Genomic DNA, 23,956 nt, shown 5'->3' with positions numbered 1-23,956 from the left:
GGGCTAGGGGGAATCGATGGCAGGGTTTCCAAGAGAAACGAGAGAACCCACATTTATACTTTAGCAGAGGGGAGTGGTGCTACACATCTGTAATCCCAGCAGAGCAGCCCTTATTTATTGATTTATTTATTTATCATCAGTCATGGGGCTTGAACTCTGGGCCTGGGGTCTCTCAGCTCTTCAGCTCAAGGCCAGCACTCTACCACTTGAGCCACAGTGCCACTTCCGGTTTTCTGGTGGATCATTGGAGATAAGAATCTCAGGGATGTTCCTGCCCGGGCTGGCTTTGAATTGTGATCCTCAGATCTCAGCCTCCTGAGTAGCTAGGATGACGAGGCGTGAGCCACCAGCGCCCAGCAGTGGCCTTTATTTCTTTTTTTTTTTTAATTTAATTTTATTTGTGAACATACTGTACAGAGGGGTTACAATTACATGGGCAGGATAATGCGTACATTTCTTACCAAGCATTGCAGCCTCCTCCTTTGGTTTACCCTTCACCTCCCTTCCCAGCCTCCCCACTCCCCCCCAGCGGGCTTTATTTCATTGCATTCCAAGGTCAGAATCCCCCTGGGGGGTTCTTGGGACACATCTTGCAATTCTTCCTAAAGCCAGCTGGAGTCAGGCAAAGGCCCAGATTTATGTGGTGAGAACCGAGTCCCTTTGGACGGGGATGGGGAAGGGGGGGGAGGCGGGGATATCTTAGGAAAATGGACCTTTCTGGGTGTTTATTGGGAAACATGTTTTGCATAGAAGCTGGTAAGGGGAGAAAAAAAATCACCCTCACCCTTGTCTGGAGAAGGGGACCCCAAACCCAGGTGAAGCAGAAAAGAGGCTCAAGAACATGGAGGCAGGCAACTGTCACCTCCCCTCCCAACTGGCAGCCACCCCCAAAGTGACTGCATTTAGTGATCCCTCAGGAAGTCCAGTCATTTCCTGAGGAGATATCAGATCAGCCCAGGCCTCATTGTTCTCTGAGTTTCCAGAAATGGCCGCCATTACCTGACCAGCTCTCCAGAGCCAGTCTCTGCGGCAGCCTCTGCAGGAGTTACCAGAGCGGCCAGTGTTGTTCCCCGAGCAGGTTTCTCATCTGTGGGAAGTGTCCCCTGTCCCCAACGCATGGCCCAGAGGCAGAACTGACTGTGTCCTTCAGTCTTCGCTGGGAGGAGGCGGCTGGGGTAGGACCAGGGCACAAGATGTGGCTCCTCGTCCTGCTGGCGTTGCTGCGCTGTGAGTGTCCCCTCTTCCCCGCTCACTGTCCCTTCCTGAGAACCGAAGTTTGTGAAATCAACAGATTCCTTCTGTCTCTTCCAGGTCCGGGCTTCCAGGGGAGAGAAAACTGTAAGTGAACCACACTTCTGTCTGCTCTCCAGCACGTCCTCTCGGTCATTCTCTACTCATATCAAATGGTTTGGGGGTTGAGTTTGAACAACTGAGGACAATTATTCCAGAAGGTCTTAGACCAAAACTTTCATTGTGAACCAACTTTTTTTTTTTTTTTTTCAATCAGTGCATTTTAGGAGCATGTGTTTTCCGATGTTCATTTTCTACTTTGGTGGATTGTGGTTTGTTAGAATTGGGGAGGTGGTTTAAAAAAAAAAAGTGATTCTATCATTTGTTTGAGGTTGTGCTAAGATAAATTGCTGGTTTTCTCGCCCTGCTCTTTCCCCAATTGCTTGTTTTTATTTGTTTCTGATGTTCCTCTTTCTTGGGTTTGTGGTTGTGGTGGTGGTTTCTTCTTACTCTTTTTCTGTTTGGTGGTCTTGGTCTGGTTGTCCTTGAGCTCTTTTGCTCAAGGCTAGTGCTGTACCACTTAGAGCCGCGACTCTACTTCTGATTTTCTGGTGGTTAACTGGAAATAAGAGTCTCAAACTTTGATCTTCAAATCTCAGCTTCCTGAATAGCTAGAATTCCAGACATGAGCCACTGACAACCTGGCCTCTCTTACTTGTTTTAATTCACAATTAAGATACAGTCAACTTATTAGCTTGGGAAAGACAGAACAAAGTTTAAATTGGTATCTCAACTTTTCTTTTTCTCTTAAAAGATTAAAAAAGATTGTGGATCTAATTTCCCATCCACCTATGAGGCTGTAATGATATCTACAATATTTTGGGCGGGCACACAGGGAACAGAGCTGCTACGTGCGTGTGCATGCGTGTATGTGCACATGTGTGCAGGCTCTTGGACACGTGTGCCGGTATTGTGGCTTGAACTCAGAGTCAGGCAGCTTCCCTTTAGCTTTTCTACACAAAGCTAATGCTTGTTTGCTTGTTTGTTTGTTTTTTTGTCGGTCATGGGGCTTGAACTCTGGGCTTGGGCGCTGTCCCTGCGCTCTTCAGCTCAAGGCAAGCGCTCTACCACTTGAGCCACAGTGCTACTTCTGGCTTTCTAGTGGTTTATTGGAGATAAGAGTTGCATGGACTTTCCTGCCCTGGCTGGCTTTGAACCGTGATCCTCAGAGCTCAGCCTCCTGAATAGCTAGGATTACAGGTGTGAGCCCCCTCCCCCCGCCCGGCGTCCAGCTCAAAGCTAATGCTTTACCACTTGAGCCACACTTCCACTTGGCATTTTGCTGCTTCACTGGAGATACAAATTACATAGGCTTATCTGCTGGAGCTGGCATTGAACTGCCACCCTCACCTCTCAGCCTCTTGAGTAGAGATTACAGGCGTGAGCCACCCAACTGTCTGCGGTCCGGTTACATGCTATTTACAGGCTGATCTAGGAGGTCCATCTTGACATGGGGGGGGGATTCTCTGCGTGAGGGAGCTTAGCTGGGTCTGGGGCTGTGAACTGGGTAGAACACCTGCAGAATTCAATCTCTCTTCAGAATCGGGCAGCTGGACATGTTGTCCAGCTCTCTGGAGGCTGCGTGGCTGCCCGGTGCCGGCTGAGTGGAGTCCTATGGCGGTGGCCCCAGTGGGGAAGAGCTGGTGTGGCTACTCAAGTCGCCGGTCAGTGGGGGTCCCCAGGCCCACGCGCCCTGCATCCTTGGCCATTCTGACCCCCAGACAAGATAGCCATCATCTTCAAATCACCTGTTTGATGGTGTCACCCGAGCCCCAAGGAAGATGGGCTTGCCCATGCCACTGCCGGCCAGGGGAGCAGGACTTCTGCGACCCCAAATCTGCACGTGGGTCTGGACACAGCCCAGATGTTGTTTCTCTCATTAACCCAGGCTAGCCCCAGCTCAGGATCCTCCCTCCTCAGCCTTTCTAGGTGACGGGATTACAGGCGTGTGCTACCAAACCTGAGATGCATCTTTACCTGGTTTTGTTCCAGCTGTAAAATGTGGATTGGTGGTGGGTGGGGGTGGGGGTGAGGCAGAGCTGTTCTGCGGACAGTGGGTAGTGAATGATGATGATATTGCCCACCCCTTCCTGCCCACCCTTCCAGCCGAGGCCCCTGAAATATTCTGTCTACTCCAGCATGCACCCCATCTTTTTTTTTTTCTGTTGGTCATGGGGCTTGAACTCTGGGCCTGGGCGCTGTCCCTCAGCAGTTCAGCTCAAGGTGAGTGAGGCCCCTTGCTCTCCCAGGCCTTGGGGATCCCGGTTGCTCTTGCCCAAAGGCCATCCACCTCCCTTCAGGAGATGACTTCCGTTTCATCTGCACCTAGAAAACAGGCGTCTGGAGGGAACTCCCTGGACTTCCTGCCAGGCCTGGGCCGGCCTGGGCTGCTGGCTTATCTGGCTCCCCACCCATCCTCTCGGCTTCCCTCCAGGCTCAGCGCAGTGTCCACCCTGGTGGCTGATTAGCGCCTGCCCATCTACCAGGGCCTTGGCCCATCCCTCCCTCCCTACGGAGTCACTCACTAGCAGCATCTGGACCTCTGCCTGGACCCACAGCCCCGCCCTGCCTTCTCACTCTAGTCTAAAGCCCAATGGATAACTTGTTTTTTTTCTGGTCCTGGGACTTGAACTCAGAGCCTGGGTGCTGCCTCGGAGGTTCTTTGTGCTCAAGGCTAGCGCTCTCCCACGTGGGCCACAGCTCCGCTTCTGGAGTTTTCTGAGTAATTTATTGAACATTAGGAAAAAAAAAATCTCATGGACTTTCCCACCTGAGCTGGTTTTGAACCATGATCCTCAGATCTCAGCCTCCTGAGTAGCTAGGATTAGAGGCAGGAGCCACTGGCACCTAGCTGGTAACTTCTTATTTGTTTGTTTGTTTCAGGAAAAAGAAAAAATCACATACAAACAACCCATTCCCTCCAATTTTTCTTTTTTTTCATTGTCGGTCGTGAGGCTTGAACTCTGGGCCTGGGCGCTGTCCCTCAGCTCTTCAGCTCAAGGCTAGCACTCTACCATTGAGCCACAGCGTCACTTCCGGTTTTCTGGGGGTTCATTGGAGATAAGAGTCTCACAGACTTTCCTGCCTGGGCTGGCTTTGAGCTGCGATCCTTAGTTCTCAGCCTCCTGAGAAGCTGGGATGACAGGCGTGGGCTGCCGGTGCCCGGCAACCATTGAAATATTCCATTACATTTGCCCTCTTCCCCAGGGCAGATTGGCTTTCCTGGGTTTGAACCTGGCTCTGCAGGCTCCGGCCTCTGATTGTCTCTGGGTTCCAACTCTTTTCTCTCCCTCCTGATTGTCCTGGTGCTCTGAGTCCAGCTCCGGCCTCACAGCCAAACCTCAGACACAACCCCAGGCCCAAAGCCGTCTTCCCTCTTGTCCTTAGGGCTCCTCCCTCAGCCCGGCCCAGTCCCAGAAACTCCGTCTTCCTCCCTCGTCTTTCTCTGGCGTTCTCCGTTGCAGCTCACGGCACTGGCTGTTTCCTGAGAACCGCTCAAGAATCTTCTGTTCCACTTCTTCAACCTCAGAGCCAGTCAAGTTCTTTCTTTTTTTAAATTGTGGTGAAATCCAAATAATACAAAGCGTAGCTGGGCGCCAGTGGCTCACACCTGTCATCCCAGCTACTCAGGAGGCTGAGATCTGATCTGAGAATCGCAGTTCAAAGCCAGCCCAGGCAGGAAAGTCTGTGATGCTCTTACCTCCAATGAACCCCCAGAAAACTGGAAGTGAAGCTGTGGCTCAAAGCCTTGAGCAAAAAGAGCTCAGGGTTAGAATCCAGGCCCCACGTTCAAGCTCTAGGACACCCCCCCAAATAAAACAAAGCATATAATAAATGCAGTAAACCATCTGCATCATCTAAGTGTAGAATGTTGCCTTTGACCCCAAAACAAATCCTCTTGAGTTCCCTGGACCTCCTGCCTGAGCACATCCATTTTTCACCTGAACCCCTCCACCCTGGGTCTGTTCCCTGGCCTTGATCTTATGTCACAGCGGCCTTTTGTCCTGGGGCTTGAACTCAGGGCCTGGGCACTGTCCCTGGGCTTCACAGCCCCCCCCCCCAAGCCAGCACTTTGCCACTTGAACCACGGCTCCACTTCCAGCCTTTTGGTGGTTCATTGGCGATCAGCGCCTCATGACCTTTCTTGTCCAGGCTGGTTTTGAACCATGATCCTCAGATCTCAACCTCCTGAGTAGTTAGGATTACAGGAGTGTGCTCTTGGTGTCTGGCCGCAGTGGTCTTTCTAAACACTGACTAGTATCTTGGATACCTTGCCCCCTCCAAAGACCCACGTGACCCAGCTTGCCCACGTGGCAGGCCTGACTTTCCCCTTTGGCACTATCCCCACAGCCTGCCTCCTCCCCAGCCGCACGCTCTGCCTCTCAGGAACTGTTTGTACCTGAACTGCATCAAGTCCTCATGCCCCAGTGCCTTGGAACACGTCTGGGGGACATTTCCTTCCCACTGTCCTGGGTCTCTCGTGGGCGACGCTTGTCTTCAGGGTCTCTGATCGATAGCAATCTGGATCTCCACTGGCCCAGGGGGTCTTGGACAGCAGGGGTGATTTCCGTTTCCCCGGGAAGTGCAGCACCTGGCCTGGCTGTCTTGGGAATGAGAACGTGAGCAGAACAGGGGTTGGCATGTTTGTTAAACACAGAAAGAAATGCATCAGGGACTCCATGTTTGTGCGACCCTGTCATTTTCCTGACAATAGTAGATGGCCCCTCCTTGTCTTCCCCTCCCCCCCTTCTTCTTCTTTCTGAGTCATTTCTGGGTTGAGAGCCAGGTGGCCAGCTGAGTCACAGGCCTGCTGTCCCCAGGGACCTGCGGGCTGATGGTCCCGAGATGGAGAGAGCTAGATCCCCTGGTTTTAGTATTTGGATATCTTCTTGGTGACTTTGATTCCTTCCCTACTAATCTTTTTCTTTCCCGCTTGACAAGCTGGGGATGTGGCTCAGTGGTAGAGTGCTTGCCTTGCATGCATGAAGCCCTGGGTTCGAGTCCTCAGCACCACATAGGCAGAAAAAGCCAGAAGTGGCTCTGTGGCCCAAGTGCTAGAGCATTAGCCTTGAGCCAAAGAAGCTCAGGGACAGTGCCCAGACCCTGAGTTCAAGCCCCAGGACTGGCAAAAAAAAATCTCACCTCTCTGGGTTTTCTGCAATCCTGTCCTTTAACACAAGTCTGGACTCTTTTAGTGCTCTGTCAGTAATTCTGGGGACCTCATTCCAGAAAGAAAAGAAAAACAAAACATGTGCACATAATTGGAGGCAGCTTAAAGGACCCCATGCCACCCACCGGTGTCACCTTGGCTTGGTGCTCCTTCAAGATAAAAGCCCCAGGGAGGGAGCCGGGTGCTGGTGGCTCACGCCTCTAACCCCAGCTACTCAGGAGGCTGAGATCCGAGGATCTCAGTTGAAAGCCAACCTGAGCAGGAGACTCTTATTTCCAATTACCTACCAACACCACCAGAGGTGTGGCTCTACTGGTAGACTGCTAGCCTTGCGCAGAAAACATTGAAGGACAGTACCCTAGGCCCTGAGTTCAAGCCGAAGGACTGGCACACACTCACAAAAGAAAAGTACCAGGGAGGGGACTGAAGATATACTTAGATAGTAGAGTGCCAACCTTGAGCCAGAAAAGCCAAAAAAGAGCACAAAGCCCTGAGTTCAAGCTCCAGTATGGACACACACACACACACACACACACACACACACACTGAAGGTCACCAGGATGATGCTGTTGCTAAGGTAACAGGTATGTCTGCCCTCCTTCTGTTTGCATGTAGCGTTCACCATCAACAGCGTCCACATGAACAGCCTGCCCAACTGGACGGTGCTTAATGGGCAGAACGTGACCCTGCAGTGCGTGGTGGACATCAGTACCACCGCGGCCGTCAGACCCCAGCACTCGGTGCTCTTCTACAAGGAAGACGTGATGCTGCACAACGTCTCCTCTTCCCAGACCACCGAGAGCTTCTTCATCCCCAGAGCGCGAGTCCATAACGCAGGGACTTACAAGTGCACCGTGCTTCTGAATAACAAGGAGAAAACCACGCAGGAGTACCGGCTGGTGGTGGAAGGTGAGTGGAAATGAGTCTAGAGAGTTTCCTGCCAGCCTGCTTTGAACTGCAATCCTCAGATCTCAGTTTCTTGAGTAGCTAGGATCACAGGTGTGAGCCACCGACACCCAACTGCAATAGGATTTTTTTTTAATTTTATTTTATTTTATTTGTGAACATACTGTACAGAGGGGTTACAATTGCATGGGCAGGATAATGCATACATTTCTTACCAAGCATTGCAGCCTCCTCCTTTGTTTACCCTTCCCATCCCTTCCCAGCCTCCCCCCTCCCCCCCATCCTGCAATAGGATTTTTTTTGAGGGGGTCCGGTCGTGGGGCCTGAACTCTGGGCCTCAGCTCTTCAGCTCAAGGCTAGCGCTCTACCACTTGAGCCACAGCGCCACTTCTGGCTTTTTTCATTTCACTTCTGTGGTACTGAGGAATTGAACCCAAGGCCTCATGCATGCAAGGCGTATGCTCTACCACTGAACCACCTTCCCAGCCCCTGCAATAGGATTTTCTTTGCAGAAAAGCCACATAGCAAAAGTTGCTAAGTCACTAGATTCTTCTGTCTCTCTATCTGGGTTCCTTGTCTTTTAACCATTCTAACCTTCAGAATCTTCACTAGCAGATAATTATAACAAGGCACCCAGCTCTGGGAGTTACAGAGAGAGTTAAAAGGTGTCACACCGTGTGTTATACAATTATGATCATGCAGCGATGGATGTCACTTCAATCAATGTTATCCGTGTCCACGATGGTCCTGTAATACTGTATCATCTAGCATGGCAGTGCCACTGTAGTTTGGCTAAAAACATGTATTCACACAACAAAGTCTCTTAGCAGGACTGGGAAGGTGGCTTAATGGTAGAGTGCTTGCCTAGCATTCATGAAGCCCTGGGTTTGATTCCTCAGTACCACATACACAGGAAAAACTGGAAATGGTGCTGTGGCTCAAGTGGTAGAGTGCTAGCCTTGAGCAAAAGAAGCAGCTCAGGGACAGTGCCCAGGCCCTGAGTTCAAGCTCAGGACTGCCCTCCCCCCCAATAAATAAAGTCACTCAGCAGAACATGTCCTGTCATTAAGAACGCATGAGTGTGCTCTCACATCTGCGTTCTTCCACACTGTGAAAGTGACATCCTGAGCAAAGACACTGGCTCTGAGTAAACAGTAACTGTCCATGGACTAAGTTAAAGCCAACTCAGACCTGTGGTTGCTGTTCTATAAATGACAATAACCATAAAGTCACTAAGTCCTGGATGTTGTTGGGGTTTTTCTTTTCTTTTAATTATTATTTTATTGTGAACATACTGTACGGAGGGGTTACAATTACATGGACAAGATAATGAGTACATTTCTTATCAAGCATTGTTGCCTCCTCTTTTATTTCCCCTTCCCATCCCTTCCCATCTCCCCCGCGCCCCCCTCCCCCCTTCCCACTCATCCCCCCACCCTGGACAAAGTTCGTTTTTCGGCATAACGTCTTGTACATCTCATTGTTGCAATGGGTCCACCTGTATCCCTCTCTAAGCAATTTGTTTTCTCCCTTCCCCGCCACAAATTATTCCAACATCAAATATAGTGAAAACAGGGGTTATACTGTAGGGGATGTTTTTATTTTCTTTAAACTGGATTAGTTGAGGATCTGACCGTACTACCTTCCCAGGGGTTATAAACTGGAAAATACCTACCATGCCTTGAATATATTTTATAAAATATATTTGTGCCAGTGCTGGGGTTTGAACTCAGGGCCTTGCATCCTCACGTAGCTTTTTCATTCAAGGCTAGCACTCTACCGCCTGAGCTATACCTCTATTTCTGGCTTTTTTTCCCCCCTGACTAATTGGAGATAAAGAGTCTCTAGGACTTTCCTGTCTGGGCTGGCTTCCAACTAGGATCCTCAGATTTCAGCCTCCTGAGTGGCTAGGATTACAGGTGTGAGCCACCAGCACCTGGCTTATTTCATACAGGTCAGTTACTACCTGAGAGGAAGAAAGAATCCCCAAAGGGTCAGCGACCACCATGGCTGTGCCACTAGCTCCAACTGCTACTCACTGGGCCTTCTCTTCCTCCCAAGGCGTGTCCAGTCCCCAAGTGATCCTGGATAAAAAGGAGGTGATCGAAGGCGGGGTGGTGGCCGTCGGCTGTTCTGTCCCAGAGGAAAAGCCACCAATGCATTTCACCATTGAAAAAGTTGAACTCGATACCAAACTTGTCAAGCAGAGAAGAGAGAAGACGTCTCAGAACCAGAATTTTGTGACACTGAACTTCTCCATCGAGGAGCAGGATCACGTTTTAGTGTTTCGTTGTCAAGTGAGGATCATGTCTGGGTTCCCCGTGCAGACTTCGGACTCTATCAGGAGTGAACTGGTCACCGTGACGGGTCAGGAGCCTGCTCTTCTTCTCGCTCTTCTTCGTGCTGTGGGGTTGGGGAGAGGGAGAAAGCGCTAGAATTGGAGAGAGACTAGACCTTTCCTCTGAATTCAATCCTGCCTATTCCCCTCCCCCCACCCCACTTCTCTCTCCCTCACACACACAAAGAGAAAAGAAAAATGGCTCAAGATACACAATTGAGCCAAAAGGAAAGGAACTCACAGGAAGAAAAAAAAAAGGAACGAGTTGAGAGCTTTGTTTGTGTGGTGGTAGTCAAGCTTAAAGTCAAGACTCTCCCCCTCCCTTGAGTTAACAAAGCTCAAGGCTGGTGCTCTACCACTTGAACCATACCTCTACTTTTAGCTTTTGTACTGCTGAATCAGATTTGTCTGTCCAGGCAGCTGGCTTCAAACCACAATGCTCAGATCTCAAGCCTCCTGAATAGCTAAGATTACAGGCGGGAACCCCCCCCCAGCGCTGGACAAAAGATGGAGGAGTTGTTAATTGGGGAGACATAGATTGGGAAAAGGGGAGCAGCAAAACCAGCAAGAAACAAGCAAACAAAAAAAAATCAGGGCCCAGGCTTGACGCGCGCTGAAACCAGCTTGTCTTGCTTTCTTGTAGAATCTTTCTCTACGCCCAAGTTCCACATCAGCCCCCCAGGGGTGATCACAGAAGGTGACCAGGTTCACATCAAATGCACCATTCAGGTGACACACCTGGCCCACAAATTCCCGGAAATCATCATTCAGAAGGACAAGGAGATTGTGGCCACCACCAAAGAGGGCAGCGAGGCCGAGTACTCAGTCATGGCCATGGTGGAAGACAACGGCAACTACACGTGCAAGGTAGAATCGAGCCGCATATCCAAGGTCAGCAGCGTCCTGGTCAACATCACAGGTAGGGCTGCTGTGCGAAGATCTGCTGGGCAGTGGCAGGCTCGCCAACACCTGTGCCGTCTGTGCCGTCAGCCAGGGTAGCCACCGAGAGCTGATATTTTTTGTGTGTGTGTCAGAGGTCTTGAACTCGGAGCCTGGGCATTGTCCCTGAGCTCTTCAGCTCAAGGCAATCATTCTACCATTTGAGCCACAGCACCACTTCTGCTTTTCTAGTGGTTCATTGGAGATAAGAGTCTCATAGACTCTCCTGCCCGGTCTGGCTTTGAACCGAGATCCTCAGATCTCAGCTTCCTGAGTAGCTAGGATTATAGGTGTGAGCACGGGCGTCCGGCTAGCTGATTGGTCTTTGCCTCTGCTTGTGTGAATGTCTCTGCTCAGGCTGGGCTTTGGGAGTCATGGAGACAAGTTCATGAGCAGGCAGCACGTGGGCTGCTATGGTGGCTGTGGGATTGGCAGCTCTGGTGTGCCAAGCCCAAGCAAGCCGCTCCCTAGCCTGTGTACTCGGGTTATTAGCTTTGCCTGAGCTCTGAGAGGCCAGGCTAGGATGGTGCCCGCCTTTCTAGGACTGTTAGGATGGCCGCTGAGGGAGAGGGCTAGACTATGGTGTGTTAGTGTGTCACCTTGCATAGAATAAACACTCAAGGAGGGTTGGCTCATGTGTGTGTGATCAGACGTCATTCATCTTTCTCTGGCCAAGCACAGACACAGATCGAGACAGGGTTGGGAATGAGAGCATTTGTGAACTCAAGAATAATGGCAATATGGGGCTGGGAAGATGGCTTGGTGGTAGAGCGCTTACCTTGCATGCGTGAGGCCCTGGGTTCGAATCCTCAGCACCACATAAGCAGAAAAAGCTGGAAGTGGTGCTGTAGCTCAAGTGGTAGAGTGCTAGTCCTGAGCTGAAGAGCTGAGGGACAGCGCCCAGGCCCAGAGTTTAGGCCCCACAACCGACAAAAAAAAAAAGAATAGCAGTAACTTCCCACTGCTGAATACTGTGCTCACAGACATGTTTATTTCATGCTCACAACCATTCTAGGAAGTAGATGCTGTGATGCCCATTTTACAGATGTGGACACTGAGACTTGGAATTACAGAGTCACTCAAATGGCAGAAGAAAAGTCACCATTATGCATGCTTGATTTCCAAATCCATCACTTAAAAGATCCTTCTTAGCCAGGTGCTGGTGGCTCACACCTGTAAGCCTAGCTACTCAGGAGGCTGAGACCTGAGGATCACAATTCAAAGCCAGCCTGGGCAAGAAAAGTCCCTGAGACTCTTATCTTCAATTAACACTAAAAAAAGAATTGGAAGTGGCACTGTGGCCCAAGTGGTAGAGCACTAGCCTTGAACAAAAAAACTCAGGGACAGTGCCCAGGCACTGAGTTCAAGCTCCAGGACTGGCAAAAAGAAGGAGGAGGAAGAGGAGGAGGAGGAGGAAGGAGATGGGAGGGGGAGGAGGAGGAGGAGGAGGGAGAGGAGAAGAAGAAGAGGAAGAGGAGGAGGAAGAAGAGGAGGAGGAGGGGGAAGAGGGGGAGAAGAGGAGGAGGAGGGGGAAGAGGGGGAAAAGAGGAGGAGGGGGGGAGAAGAGGAAGAGGAGGGGGAGAAGAGGAAGAGGAGTTGGAGGGGAGGGGGAGGAGGGGGAAGGGAAGGGGAGGAGGAGAAGAAGAAGAGAAAGAGGAGGAAGGGGAGGAGGAGGAGAAGAGGAGGAGGAGGAACAGGGGGAGGAGGAAGAGGAGGAAGAGGAACAGGAAGAGGAGGAGGAGGAGGAAAAAAGTCCCCTTACTCCTATTCTTCTTCCCTGGCTTTATTTCTCTCTAAAATACTTAATACTATAGATAGATAGATAGACAGACAGACAGATTTCCTGCAGTAAATATGGTATGAAGTATGTCAGTAAACAAGTAAATATATGCATGCATGAATCATGACTTGCTACAAGTTTCAAAATGTCTCATGCATGCACACCTGCATGTGTATGTGTATGCATGCATGCGTGTGTGTGCTGTTCCTGGGCCTTGAACTCAAGGCCGGGGATCTGTCCTTTAGCTTTTGTCCATCAAGGCTGGCGCTCCATCACTTGATTCATACCTTTACATCACCTGTTTGCTAGCTCACTGGGATAAGAATGCGGCAGATTTGTCTGTTGGGGCTGGCTTCAAACCAGGATCCTCAGATCTCAGTCTCCTGAGTAGCTGGGATTACAGGTGTGAGGCACTGATGCCTGGTTCCAACGTATCTGAAAGCTTCTCCTGGCTGACACTGGAATCTCAGACATGGGTGCGCTCAGGAGCCCTGAGAAGTGAAGGAGGACCTGCGTGGGACAGCGGGCCCGCCGGCATCTCCACGCAGCACTGGGAGCGATGGCCAGCTGCATCTCCTCCCCTTTCCTCTCGCTCTGTTTCAGAACTGTTTCCCAAGCCCAAGCTGGAATCGCTGTCTACCCACCTGGACCAGGGGGAAAAGCTGAACTTGTCCTGCTCTATCTTGGGAGGGCTGCCAGCCGATTTCACCATCCTGAAGGGAGACACCATCGTATCCATGAGTCCGGAGTTCACCAAGATCTCCACGGAGTGGGACAGCGGGGTATACTCCTGCACGGCGGGCGTCGGCAAAGTGGTCAAAAAAAGCAACACGGTTGAAATCACAGTGTGCGGTGAGTGTGCAATCGAACACGTGGCAGGAAGGGCGCTGTCAGACAACACCTGCTCCAGTGTGAAGGCAGATCAGACCCAGGCAGGGCCAGACCTAGAGAGAGAGAGAGAGAAGGAGGGGGGCAGGGGGCAGGACATCAAAGGCCCAGGCAGAGCAAGTAGGTAATGCCTGCTCAGAGCCCAAAAGAGAGGCAACATGAAAACAATGTGAGCGAAGATCAAGTTCAGGTCTTTATTGTGACTATGGCTCACGTGACTCTGGGTTGGTTTCTGGAGTAGGGAACCCAGTTAGCAAAGCAGAGAGGACACTGGCTCAGTCCATGTTACACATTAAGAAGATGGGAGGGGGCTGGGAAGGTGGCTCAGTGGTAGAGCGCTTGCCTTGCATGCATGAGGCCCTGGGTTCGATTCCTCAGCACCACATACACAGAAAAAGCCGGAAGTGGCGCTGTGGTTCAAATGGTGGAGTGCTAGCCTTGAGCACAGAGAGGCTCAGAGACAGTGTCCAAGCCCTGAGTTCAAGCTCCAGGACCAGCCCCCCAAAATAATAAATAAAAAGATGGGAGTTCTACTGGGCGCTGCTGGCTCACACCTGTAATCCTTAGCTTCTTGGGAGGCTGAGATTTGAGAATCACTGTTCAAAACCAGCCTGGGCAGAAAAGTGCTTGAGACTCTTATCTCCATTAACCACCTAAAAACCAGAAGTGAAGCTGTGATAGAGCCCTGATCTTGAGCAAAACAGCTCACTGATAGTGCCCAGGCCCTGAGTTCAAACCCTATTACTAACAACAACAAAAAAGAAATTGCCTGGCATCGGTGGCTCACACCTGTAATTCTAGCTACTCGGGAGGCTGAGAGCTGAGGATCTAGGTTCAGAGCCAGCCCAGTCAGGCAAGTCTGGGAAACTCTTATCTCCAATTAACTGCCAGAAAACCGGAAGTGGCTCAAGTGTAGAGCTATACTTTGAGCTGAAGAGCTGAGGGACAGAGCCCAGGCCCAGAGTTCAAGCCCCTTGGCCTACCAACAAAACAAAACAAAGCAACAACAACAACAAAGAACCATGGGCTCTGCTTCGGTGGGTAGGGAGGCAGCAAGATTCTGTCTCTCCAAACAGCACTTGGGTGTTGCTGATGCTACCGGTACCTGGACCAGACTGCACGCCCAGAGTTTTTGGAGATGTGTTGCTTCAATGTCGGTTGTTTTTTGTTGTTGTTGTTTTGTTTTGTTTTGCCAGTCTTGGGGCTTTAACTCAGGGCCTGGGCACTGTTCCTGGGCTTTTTTTTGCTCAAGGCAAGCACTTTATCACTTGAGCCACAGCACCCCTTCCGGTCTTTTCTGTGTATGTGGTGCTGAGGAATTGAACCAGGGCTTCATGCCTGCAAGGCAAGTGCTCTACCTACACTAAGCCATCTTCCCAGCCCTTCCATGTTGTTTTACATGATATTTCCTTTTGTTATTCTAGAAAAGCTCTCCAAGCCCAGGATTTCTCATGATACCAGCTCTGAGATCATCAAAGGACATACATTAAAAGTCAGTTGCCAATCAATAAATGGAACGTTACCCATTACTTACCGCCTTTTAAAAGCCAAGGATGTGATCCAGACTTCTGTGATATACTCAAATGAGCCTGCAGTCTTTGATGATAAACCAGTCAAAGATGCAGTGTACCAGTGCACTGTGGATAATTGCCATTCCCACCTAGAAATGACCAGTGATGTTCTGAAGGTCAAAGTGATCGGTAAGTTGCTCTGTTAGGAAAACAATGACCAAGCTGGGTGCGGTAGATCCCAGTTATTCAGGGGGCTGAGATCTGAGGACTGAGCTTCAAAGCCCGCCCCAGCAGAAAAGTTTGTGAGTTTCTTGTTTTCGATTAACCAGCCAAAAGCCAGAAATGGAGCTATGGTTAAAGTGGTAGACCAACAGCCATGAGCAAAAAAGCCAACCAAGAGTACAAGGCCTTGAGTTCAAGCCCCAGTACTGGCACAAAAAATAACATAGAATATAACCCCAGCCCCACTAACACGCATCACTGAATATACCCGGCAGGACTATGGTGTGAGGATCAGGTGACCTCTTGTGTTTCTTCCAAGGTGTGTTTGCAACAGCCAGCAGTTTAGCCACACCTGGTGGGCGGCACCTGCGGCTGATTCCAACGTTTGGAAAGTGAAGGCAGGAGGAACAGGAGCTCTAGCTAGACCAGCCTAACTACATAGAGACCCTGGCTCCAACACGAAAGAAGAAAGAAGGGAGAAAGAAGGGCTGGGAAGGTGGCTCCGTGGTAGAGTGCTTGCCTTGCATGCGTGAGGCCTTAGGTTCGATTCCTCAGCACCACATACACAAACAAATAATGCTGAAGACTTTAAAAAAATCTAAAAATGAAAAGAAAAAGCAAGCAGAGAGAGGGAGAGAGAGAGATGGGAGAAATGAGAAAGTGGGAAGTTAGGATGTAAGTCACAAAGGAGAAAGGAGAAAAAGCAGCAGCTGGCAGGGTGAGATGCCCACTCCTCAAAGACCACCGAGACCACCGGAGACTCAGACTATGCGCAAAATGCTAGGTTTATTCAGAACAAGCCAAGGCTCAGGCCTCGTCCTATGCACTCAGAGGGAGGAGACCCCAGCGACATTCCAGCAGGGTTTATAAAGGCAAAAACCACAAAGTCACAAAAAGTTACATTGACCAGGTGTTTAAGCAAAATTGCATATGAGTTCGCCTGGCTCGGGGCGAGGGGCTCCATCCCAGGGCGGCTAGCATCAGCGGGGAGTGACACGACCCAATGGACCATCTGAGGGGGGGGTAGTTGTGGGCTGGTGGTTTCGGTACACACAGCTCTTTCCTGTAATTTGTGCAGGTTCTGGTCAATTTCAACTTAATAATACCTCTCGGCATCATGGCACTTCTCAAAAACACCTTGGTCAACAGTGCTTAGATCAAAGGCAAAAAGTTAAAACATAAAACGTGGCCTGAGCAAGATAGAGTGACTCTTGTTCTCTCATGAGGTCGCTCATTCCCTCCTCTTCTAGAGCGTCAGGGAGCAATCATGGTCCCCGAATTGGCACAGTCTTTTATATTTACAGTTTGGTATTGGGATCTCAGAACTAATAAATGGACTGCGCTGATCTCTTTTTACAAGGTCCGATTGTGAGTAACGAAATTAACAGTACCAGAGGCCCTTACATTTTTTTTTCAGTCCTGACTCTATATATCACAGCTAACTTAATTTTATACCAGCTGTATTCATAAGCTCCAATTTTAACGACATATCATACCATTTGCCACATACTTAAACTTTCTGGGGTTTGTCTTCTTTACAAACATTTTAAGACAATCCTTACTTTTCAAATCCTTTCTTATCCAGAGGATTCCAATTTTTCCCCAATTCCTTTCCCAAGGCTTTCTTTACTACCCTCCTCTTCTTTTCAATTCCTTGAGCATCTTTGTGGCTAGAGTTTAAAACTGCCCATTTCACCGCCCCCCTCCCCCCTGGCTTGTGGAACCAAGTATGACATTATCTCAGAACAGCCTCCAGGCACCACTGGGATGCAGAAGCTTGCTAGATTTTAAGGCTAAGAGCAGGGCTGGGTCTCATTACTGCGTGCATTGATAACACACTCAGGTTATTACCATACCAGAGCCAAACTAGGCTGTGACTATAGAGTGGATTTCCAGTCACTATGCACTGAAGTGCCTAAGGCAAGCAAGCCAGTGATATCCTTGCCCCCCATATCCACTGTGGGAAGAGAGGGTTTCTGGATATCACCCAAAAGAATGTCCCACAAGATCTTAGATTTAGCAGCTTTCCACCGGAATGCAGTCTCAGGTGATGGAAACAGGCAGGAGTTCAGTCTACTTTTATCACAGTGGAGGTGGTCTGGGTGACGATGTAGATTTCCTCCAGGTGACTATCAGGCTGTCTTCAAACTTTACTCATTAAGGTATGCAGCACAGCAGCAGCAGCAGCAGCAGCAGCAGCAGCAGCAGCAGCAGCAGCAGCAGCAGCAGCAGCACAAGGGACTGTCACACCTCATGCTGGGCTGCAAGTTTCTATACAGACTGGTTAAGGACACATTGCATAGGCTTGGCAGGCTTTGACCCTTGGCAGGCTTTTTAAGACTGTTTACACAATAGCCCAGGACAATTTACCAAAATCACAACTTTTTTTTTTTTAACTAACAAGTTATTTTTGTAAATAGACACAGAAGGCTTAGTATTGTAACCATCTCCGACAGATGCAGTCTCCACACTTACACACTTGTTCACTATTTTTTATGCCTTTTTCTTTTCTTTTTTCTTTTTTGGGTCCGGTCGTGGGGCCTGAACTCTGGGCCTGGGTGCTGTCCCTCAGCTCTTCAGATCAAGGCTAGTGCTCTACCACTTGAGCCACAGCGCCACTTCCGGCTTTTTTCTTTTTGCTTATGTGGTACTGAGGAATCGAACCCAGGGCCTCAGGCATGCAAGGCAAGCGCTCTACCACTGAGCCACCTTCCCAGCCCTATGCCTTTTTCTAAAAAAATAATTATTATTATTTTTTTATCTATTTTGCCTTGTTTTTCTAAAACTGACTCTGGACTCTTGATCTTAACAGGGGGTTGATGGGCGAAGGTCCATCTTCTGTAACTTCTTCAAGCTGACTTCAGGGGCCTTGATCCTACCTAGCCAGGAACCTATAACCTTAGCCTATTTCACAAAGAGGCTATTGGGGTTAGATGTCATTTTATTTTATTTTATTTTTTGGGTCCGGTCGTGGGGCCTGAACTCTGGGCCTGGGCGCTGTCCTTCAGCTCTTCAGCTCAAGGCTAGCACTCTACCACTTGAGCCACAGCGCCACTGCTGGCTTTTTTTTTCTTCTGCTTATGTGGTGCTGAGGAATGGAACCCAGGGCCTCATGCGTGCAAGGCAAGCGCTCTACCACTGAGCCACCTTCCCAGCCCTGGGGTTAGATGTCATTAAGAACATATTTTAACTTTTTTTCAAGGGGTCAGGGATATTAGTGTGATCTTTCTCTTTCTCCTCCCCCCCCACCCCCCGATCCCAACAGAACTCTTAAGTGGTGCTTAATATTCCATCCTAAGTTAAGGAAGGGCCTAGGGACCCTGTGTTTAATTAATAATTACTGATGACAGGAGAAGGTGTCCCGACTGACTTCTGGGCTAGTCCTAGACATGACTGTAACAAAAGATTAAACAAAGGAATGATGTAAACAAAATTGCAGCCCAAGTGTCAATCACAGCCCCAGGGCCCAGTTGGCTGTGCGCAGTATCCATTTTATGTTTCTACTCTGCGTCTCTTCTTTTGATTTATTTATATATTTTTATTTGGGGGCATTGTGGAAGGCAAGCGCTTTACCACTGAGCCATCTTCCCAGCTCCTTGGGGGCATTGTGAGACAGGGTCTTGCTGTGTCACCCAGGCTTGAACTTGCCATCTTCCTGCCTTAGCTTCCCGAGCGCTGAGATTCCAGGTATGCGCAACCATACTCAGCTGAGTGTCTCCACTCCCCCCCACCCCCCCAACTTCTTTCTTCAGTGCTAATCCTCTGCCCACTTTCCAGCTCCGGTGGTCCAGGTCAAACTTTCCATCCTGTTGAGTGAGGAGGTGGAATCTGGGAAGGAAATGGTGCTTCAATGCTCCATGGAGGAAGGGACTGCTCCAATCACATACAGGTTTTACAAAGAAAAGGAAAATAGCCCTTTCTATCAAATTATCTCCAATGAGACCTACGCATTTTGGCGCAAGCCTCAGGCTAGCAAGGAACAGGAGGGAGAGTACCATTGCACAGCCTCCAACAGAGCCAGCCTCGCCCAAAAGAGCAACACTTTGACAGTCAAAGGTGAGTCTGGGTCTCATTAATGGCCACGAAGGCAGAGTGGGCTTCACAGGAGGACAAAAAACACTTTTTTTTTCTCATCGGTCATGGGGCTTAAACTCTGGGCCTGGGCGCTGTCCCCTCAGCTCCTCAACTCAGCTCTACCACTTGAGCCACAGCACCACTTCCCGTTTTCTGGTGGTTTATTGGAGATAAGAGTCTCATGGCCTTTCCTACCCAGGCTGGCTTTGAACCAAGATCCTCAGATCTCAGCCTCTTGAGTAGCTAGGATTACAGGCCTGAGCCACCAGCGGCTTGGCATTAAAAACAAAACAAAACAAAAAACTACTTCCTGCAAGAGGGAGAGACAGGGAAGTTAGCTTTTGTAATGGAGGACTAAGTGAATCAAGTCTTTACAAACAAAACAAAACAATTCACTCAACTTAGTTAAAAAGAGAAGTTGAATGGCTACCCAAAGGAGAAGGACTTGATTGCTACAAGTAATCAGAAGTAGCCAGGCACTTGGTGGCTCACATCTGTAATCCTAGCTAAATCACATCTGTAATCCTAGCTAATTCTTAGGAGGCTGAGATTTAAGGATTGTGATTTGAAGCCAGCCTGGGCAGGAAAGTCCTTGAGACTCTTACCTCCAATTCACCACTGGAAAAGTAGAAATGGCGCCATGGCTCAAAGTGGTAGAGCACTTAGCCTTGAGCTTAAGAAAAAGAAACTCAGGGGCTGGGAAGGTGGCTCAGTGGTAGAGTGCTTGCTTTGCATGCATGACGCCCTGGGTTCAATTCCTCAGCACCACATAAGCAAAAAGAAAAAAGCCGGAAGTGGCGCTGTGGCTCAAGTGGTAGAGCACTAGCCTTGAGCTGAAGAGCTGAGGGACAGCGCCCAGGCCCAGAGTTCAGGCTCCACAACTGGACCCCTCCCCCCCCGCAAAAAAAAACCAAAATCGAAAAAGAAACTCAGCGGGCTGGAAAGGTAGCTCAGCGGTAGAGTGCATGCCTTGCAAGATTGAGGCCCTGGGTTCGATTCCTCAGCACCACATAAACAGAAAAAGCCAAAAGTGGTGCTGTGGCTCCAGTGGTAGAGCGCTAGCCTTGAGCTGAAGAGCTGAGGGACAGTGCCCAGACCCAGAGTTCAGGCCCCATGACCGGCAAAAAAAAAAAACTCAGGGACAGCACTCGGGCCCTGAACTCAGTCCCCAGGACTGTCAAAAAAAATAAATATTTCATACAGTCTCAACAATATTTTTTTTTTTTGGCTGGTCCTGGGACCTGAACTCTGGGCCTGGGCCCTGTCCCTCAGCTCTTCAGCTCAAGGCTGGCACTCTACCACTTGAGCCACAGCATCACTTCCAGCTTTTTCTGTTTATGTGGTGCTAAGGAATTGAACCCAGGGCCTCATGCATGCAAGGTAAGCATTCTATCACTGAGCCACCTTCGCAGCCCCATCAACTCCAAATTTTTGAAGAGAGATTACCAATTGAATGGACTCGCCTTAAGGCACACATCGATCCACTCTCGGGCTATCTATGGCTAAGGAGATTGGGTCTCACAGAAGGGATGTGTTTAGAAGAGCCCAACTAGCTGGGTGGAGGACAGTTTTATTGAGAAGTATGTGGGTTGAAAGGACATCCCTAAATGAACCCTTCCTGGGCAAAGATAGTTTGATCGCTCCTTGAAGATCATAGCTGACTGAGGTTAGAACAGAAGCAACTCTTTCCGAAGCAGCTGAGTACAAAGCCTCAGGGAAGAGAGCTCAGATAACTAAGGTGCGAGTTAGGAGGATTGCACAAATCAGCCTTACAAGACTCTTGGGCTGGGAATGTGGCTTAGTGGTAGAGTGCTTGCCGAGCATGCATGAAGCCCCTGGGTTTGATTCCTTAGCACCACATACACAGAAAAAGCTGGAAGTGGTGCTGTGGCTCAAGTGGTAGAGCCTTCAATAAAAGAAGCCCAGGAACAGCGCCCAGGCAAAGAAAGAACCTAAATCTTTCCTTTGCTTCCTCTTTCCCATCTCTAGTGTTTCTTGCCCCCTGGAAGAAAGGCCTCATCGCACTGGTTGTTATTGGGGTGATAATTGCTACCTTGATTGTTGGAGCCAAATGCTACATTTTGAAGAAAGCCAAGGGTAAGTCCAGATTCCAGATCCTTCCCTCCATTCTGACAGGGGATCCTTGCCAGGAAGCCAGCCATAGCCCCGAGGCAGCATAGGTGAGACTTCCTGTCAGGAAAACAAAGATTCTGGCTTGGAGAGGGGTGGACTTGTTGTGTCCTTGGTTTTATTTGATTACTTCTTGAATTTTGGTTCTGTGCTGGTACTGGGGTTTGAACTCTTGCTTAGGTTGTGTGTTCTGTTTGCTCAAGGCTGGTGCTCTACCTGTTGAACCACAGCTCCACAGCCATCCTTGGATTTACTTGAGCAAAAATCAGAGTGAGGGCTTTCCTAGCCCATCAGGAGAAACAGGATGAGGTTGCATTTTCATATGGGGTGTAGCCACATCTAGTCCTGGAATTGGCAGAGTAGGTATCACACACACACACACACACACACACACACACACACACCACACACACTACTGAATGTCTCCCATTTACTCAGTCAAATCACTTCTGGCTAAAGCATCAAAACATGTCACATTAGCAGGGTGCTGGTGGCTCACACCTGTAATCCTAGCTATTCAGGAGGCTTAGATCTGAGGATCATGGTTCAAAGCCACTGGGCAGGAAAGTGCATGAGACTCTTATCTCCAATAAACCACTCAGAAAACCGGAAGTGGCGCTGTGGCTCAAGTGGTAGAGCACTAGCCTTGAACTGAAGAGCTGAGGGACAGCACCCAGGCCCAGAGTTCAAGCCCTGCAACCGACCAAAAAAAAAAAAAGTCATATTAGTTGAGGAAATTATGTGAAAATTCTTGATATGAGAGCCAAGAGACACTTGTAATACTGGCTACTTGGGAGGCTGAGATTGGGAGGATGGTGGCTAGAGGCCAATCCCTAGTTAGGGTTCAGTGTTTCATATCTATCATCCAGGCCAGGTGAGAAGCAAAGATTAGAAGGATTTAGGTTTTAGGCCAGTCTGGGGGGAAAATTGGAGAGACTTCATCTCAGTGCCCCCCACCCCCCAAAAAAGGAGGGGAGACCTCCTATCTCAAAATAATAACTGGAAAAAAAGAACTGGTGTAACTCAGTGGTATAGCACCTATGTAGCAAGTATAAGGCCCTGAGTTCAAATCCTACTGTCCCACATACACACAAAGCCCCCAAGAGAAAGGCTGGGAATATAGCTCAGCCATACAACACAGGATGAAGCCCTGGATTTGATTCCTAGCTTTGCTGTGGGGGCAGGGGAGGGGGGGGAAAGGAGGGAGACACCTCTTCCTTCCTGTCTTGAGCTTCCTCGATTCCTTTTGAAGAATGAGTATTTGGCATTCTTTTCCTTTTTATGGGTGTATGATCTTTAAGGAAAGCCAAAAGTGATTGAAATGTCTGCTCCTCCCTTGTACACTTATACTGACCTCCATTTCTCTTTCTTTTTCAAAGCCAAGCAAGTGCCTGTGGAGATGTCCAGGTCAGTGTCCCCCGCCCCCCACCATGGGCGGGGCCATGTTGTGGGCATGGCTTCATTGTGGGTGTGGCCGCACTGTGGGTGTAGCTGGGCTTGACTAGAGGGAGGGTGTGGACATTAGGAAGTTTTCCTGGCAAACTGAGAAAGATAAGAGCCTTGGGTGTGAGGCGTGTGTGTGTGTGTGTGTGTGTGTGTGTGTGTGTGTGTGTGTGTCCCCGCTTGGGTGTGAGGTGTGAGTGTGTGTGTGTGTGTGTGTGTGTCTCCCCGTGTGCCCGCACACACATGTATGTTATAATGGAAGATTGCCAACTCTCTTCTCAAGGGAAGGATTTGACTTTAGTACTGTGATTATGTCTTTCCTAGATTCTTGTTTATTTATTCTTTGCTTTTATTTTTGTGTTGGTCCTGGGACTTGAACTCAGGACCTGTGCAGTGTCATCAAGCTTTCTCACTCAAAGCTAGCACTCTATCACTGGAGCTGCCGCTCTACTTCCAGGTTTTTGCTGGTTAATTGGAAATAAGAGTCTCATGGACTTTGCTTCTCAGGCTGGCTTTGAATCACTATTCTCAGATTTCAGGTTCCTGAGTAGCTAGGATAATAGGCATGAGCCACCAGTGCTGAGCTAGATGATTGTTTATTAAACACTCTTTTCCTTATGAGACTATCATGATAGGTGGGAAATTTTTATTTTTATTTTTGCTTATTTAGAAAAAGAAGAGTTGGTTGGGAGTCTGTGGCTCACACCTGTAATCCTAGCTACTCAAGGGACTGAGATCTGAGGATTGAGGTTCAAAGCCAGCCCGGGTAGGAAAGTCCGTGACTCTTTTTTTTGGGGGGGGGGTCCAGTTGTGGGCCTGAACTCTGGGTCTGGGCGCTGTCCCTCAGCTCTTCAGCTCAAGGCTAGCTAGCTCTCTACCACTTGAGCCACAGCGCCACTTCCGGCTTTTTTTTTCTGCTTATATGGTGCTGAGGACTCAAACTTAGGGTCTCATGCACAAGCGCTCTACCACTGAGCCACCTTCCCAGCCCGTTGGTGAGACTCTTATCTCCAATAAACCACTAGAAAACCAGAAGTGGTGCTGTGGCTCAAGTGGTAGAGTGATTGCCTTGAGCTGAAGAGTTCAGGGACAGTGCCCAGGCCCAGAGTTCAAGCCCCATGACCGACCAAAAAAAGAAAAAGAAGAGTTGGACTTAAAAAATGTTTTATAAAGCCGGGCGCTGGTGGCTCACGCCTGTAATCCTAGCTACTCAGGAGGCTGAGATCTGAGGATCGCGGTTCAAAGCCAGCCCGGGCAGGAAAGAC

General features: G+C 49.4%; 1 protein-coding gene across 1 annotated transcript in view; it reads left to right on the top strand.

The window, feature by feature from the left end:
* Positions 1–985: 985 nt before the first annotated feature.
* The window catches only part of Pecam1 (platelet/endothelial cell adhesion molecule 1), a 44,658-nt gene continuing 21,687 nt past the window's right edge, over positions 986–23,956 (top strand). Inside the window, exons 1-10 of the mRNA XM_013036566.1 lie at positions 986–1,227; positions 1,312–1,338; positions 7,076–7,369; positions 9,428–9,733; positions 10,348–10,623; positions 13,027–13,275; positions 14,736–15,011; positions 18,822–19,100; positions 21,108–21,215; positions 22,628–22,729. Of these exons, the coding sequence (XP_012892020.1) occupies positions 1,194–1,227; positions 1,312–1,338; positions 7,076–7,369; positions 9,428–9,733; positions 10,348–10,623; positions 13,027–13,275; positions 14,736–15,011; positions 18,822–19,100; positions 21,108–21,215; positions 22,628–22,729 (1,951 nt within the window). The 5' untranslated portion in view covers positions 986–1,193. The remainder of the gene's footprint in view (positions 1,228–1,311; positions 1,339–7,075; positions 7,370–9,427; positions 9,734–10,347; positions 10,624–13,026; positions 13,276–14,735; positions 15,012–18,821; positions 19,101–21,107; positions 21,216–22,627; positions 22,730–23,956) is intronic.

The sequence above is a fragment of the Dipodomys ordii genome, unplaced genomic scaffold (genome assembly GCF_000151885.1).
Source record: "Dipodomys ordii isolate 6190 unplaced genomic scaffold, Dord_2.0 Scaffold7, whole genome shotgun sequence".
NCBI classification, from domain to species: domain Eukaryota; kingdom Metazoa; phylum Chordata; class Mammalia; order Rodentia; family Heteromyidae; genus Dipodomys; species Dipodomys ordii.
The sequence above is the reverse complement of the archived record's forward strand: the minus strand, read 5'-3'. Positions and strand labels throughout refer to the sequence as shown.